The 1,767-nt window shown below is 58.7% G+C and overlaps 1 protein-coding gene across 1 annotated transcript in view; it reads left to right on the forward strand.

Annotated features, from left to right (window-relative positions):
- Positions 1-155: 155 nt before the first annotated feature.
- NR2E3 (nuclear receptor subfamily 2, group E, member 3) overlaps positions 156-1,767 on the forward strand; it is a 3,289-nt gene continuing 1,677 nt past the window's right edge. Inside the window, exons 1-2 of the mRNA XM_009871939.1 lie at positions 156-216; positions 1,313-1,463. Coding sequence (XP_009870241.1) covers positions 156-216; positions 1,313-1,463 — 212 coding nt within the window. The remainder of the gene's footprint in view (positions 217-1,312; positions 1,464-1,767) is intronic.

The raw sequence follows: 1,767 nt of genomic DNA on the forward strand, positions 1-1,767 counted from the left end.
CTAAGCTGCCTTGAAGAGAGCAAGGCGAGAGCCCCGCCAGCCGCAGAGCTGCAGGAGGACCCACCAACCTCAACCAGAAACCCAACAAACCCCCTGGAAAACCCACCACCTTGGTGGAGCCGAAAGGGAAAGGCGAGGGAGAAGTGGGAGACGGGATGGCAACGTCGCCGGCGGGGTCGGTGGTGAGCGCCGGGATGGATGAGAATAGCCCCACGGGTAAGAGGTGGTGGTGGTGGGGTTCTGCCGGAGGAGCGGGTGTCTTTTTCTGGGATGGTCGGGTCCCTGTCTGTGGCATTCTCCAAGATTCCTGTGGGTCTTCATCATGATTCTTCTTTGGGATACTTGGAGTACCCATCATGGTCCGTCTCTTAAGATGCCTGGGGGTCTCTTACTGTAGTTTTTCACCGAGATGACCAAGGTCCCTGTCACGGTTTTTCTTCAGGGTGCCCAACATCCCCATCATGGCCTTCTCCTGGATGGCTTTGGTTCCCATTGTGGCCCTTCTCCAAGATACCTTGGGCTCCCTATTATGGTCCTTCTCCAAGACACCTAGTGTCCCCATCCTGCAGCTTCTCTAGGAAGTTTGGGGTTCCCATCATGTTCCTTTGGCAAGATACCCATGGTCCCCAGCAAGATAATTCTCCACAATGGCTGGGTTTCCTATCACTGTCCTTCTTGACGATGCCCTGGGTTCCCATCATGGTCGTCCTCCTGCATGACCAGGGTCCCCACTGTGGTTCCTCTCTGAGATACCTGGCACTCTCCTCTGTTCTTCTCCTGGATGCCCGGCTTCCCTATCATGGTCCCCCAGGATGGCTGGTTCTTCTTCAGAATGCCGGGGGTCTTCAGCTATCAGCTTTCTCTAAGATACTGAGGGGGTCCATTGTGATCCTTCTCTGGGCCAGGATGCCTGCAGCCCCCAACCCTCTCCATGATCCCCATGGCCCTTCTCCAGGATCCCCGGGGTCCTCAGCCATGACCCTTCTCCAGGTTGTCTGTGGTTCCCAGCCACAACCTCCTGGATGTTCTTGGTCCCCAGTCCTTTGCCGGGATCACTGTGGTCCCCTGCCCTGGACCTTCTCTAAGATGCCCAAAGTCCTCTCACTGGGACACCCCATGTCCCTGTCCCTTGGGACATGGGGAGATGCCCAACCCCACGGGCAACTCCTTCGAGACATCCTTGGACCTGGGGAGGTGGGATGCACCCTGTCACCATGATGTTGAAGGAGGGGGAGAGAGGGACTGGTAGGAGGGACAAGGACCATTGGGATGTCCTGAGTCACCCCTAGATGTGATGGCTTCGCATCCGCAGGGCTGAGCCCAGCTCCCGGCAAAGCACTGAGCCCGGTGCTGCTGTGCAAGGTGTGTGGGGACACCAGCAGCGGGAAGCACTACGGCATCTACGCCTGCAACGGCTGCAGCGGCTTCTTCAAACGCAGCGTCCGTAGGAAGCTCATCTACAGGTGGGGATGGGATGGAGGGAGGTCCTCAGGGGGGGTGGGGACCCTGAGATGGGCACGCAAAGGGACAGGGATGCAGGGGATGGATGCCCCATGGAACGGGGATCATGAGATGGAGGCCCAGGGCGATGAGGACCACAGGGGATGGAGATCCAGTGAAGCAAGGGCCCAGGGGTTGGGCTTACCCAGAGGGGCAGGGACTTTGGGGATGAACATCCAATGGGGCAGAGACCTGGGGAGGGGTATCTAGGGCATCCCCATGGGGCCAGGACACCCATCAAGGCAGGGTGGGGAATACCCACTGCGG

The sequence above is a fragment of the Apaloderma vittatum genome, unplaced genomic scaffold (genome assembly GCF_000703405.1).
Source record: "Apaloderma vittatum isolate BGI_N311 unplaced genomic scaffold, ASM70340v1 scaffold38916, whole genome shotgun sequence".
NCBI classification, from domain to species: domain Eukaryota; kingdom Metazoa; phylum Chordata; class Aves; order Trogoniformes; family Trogonidae; genus Apaloderma; species Apaloderma vittatum.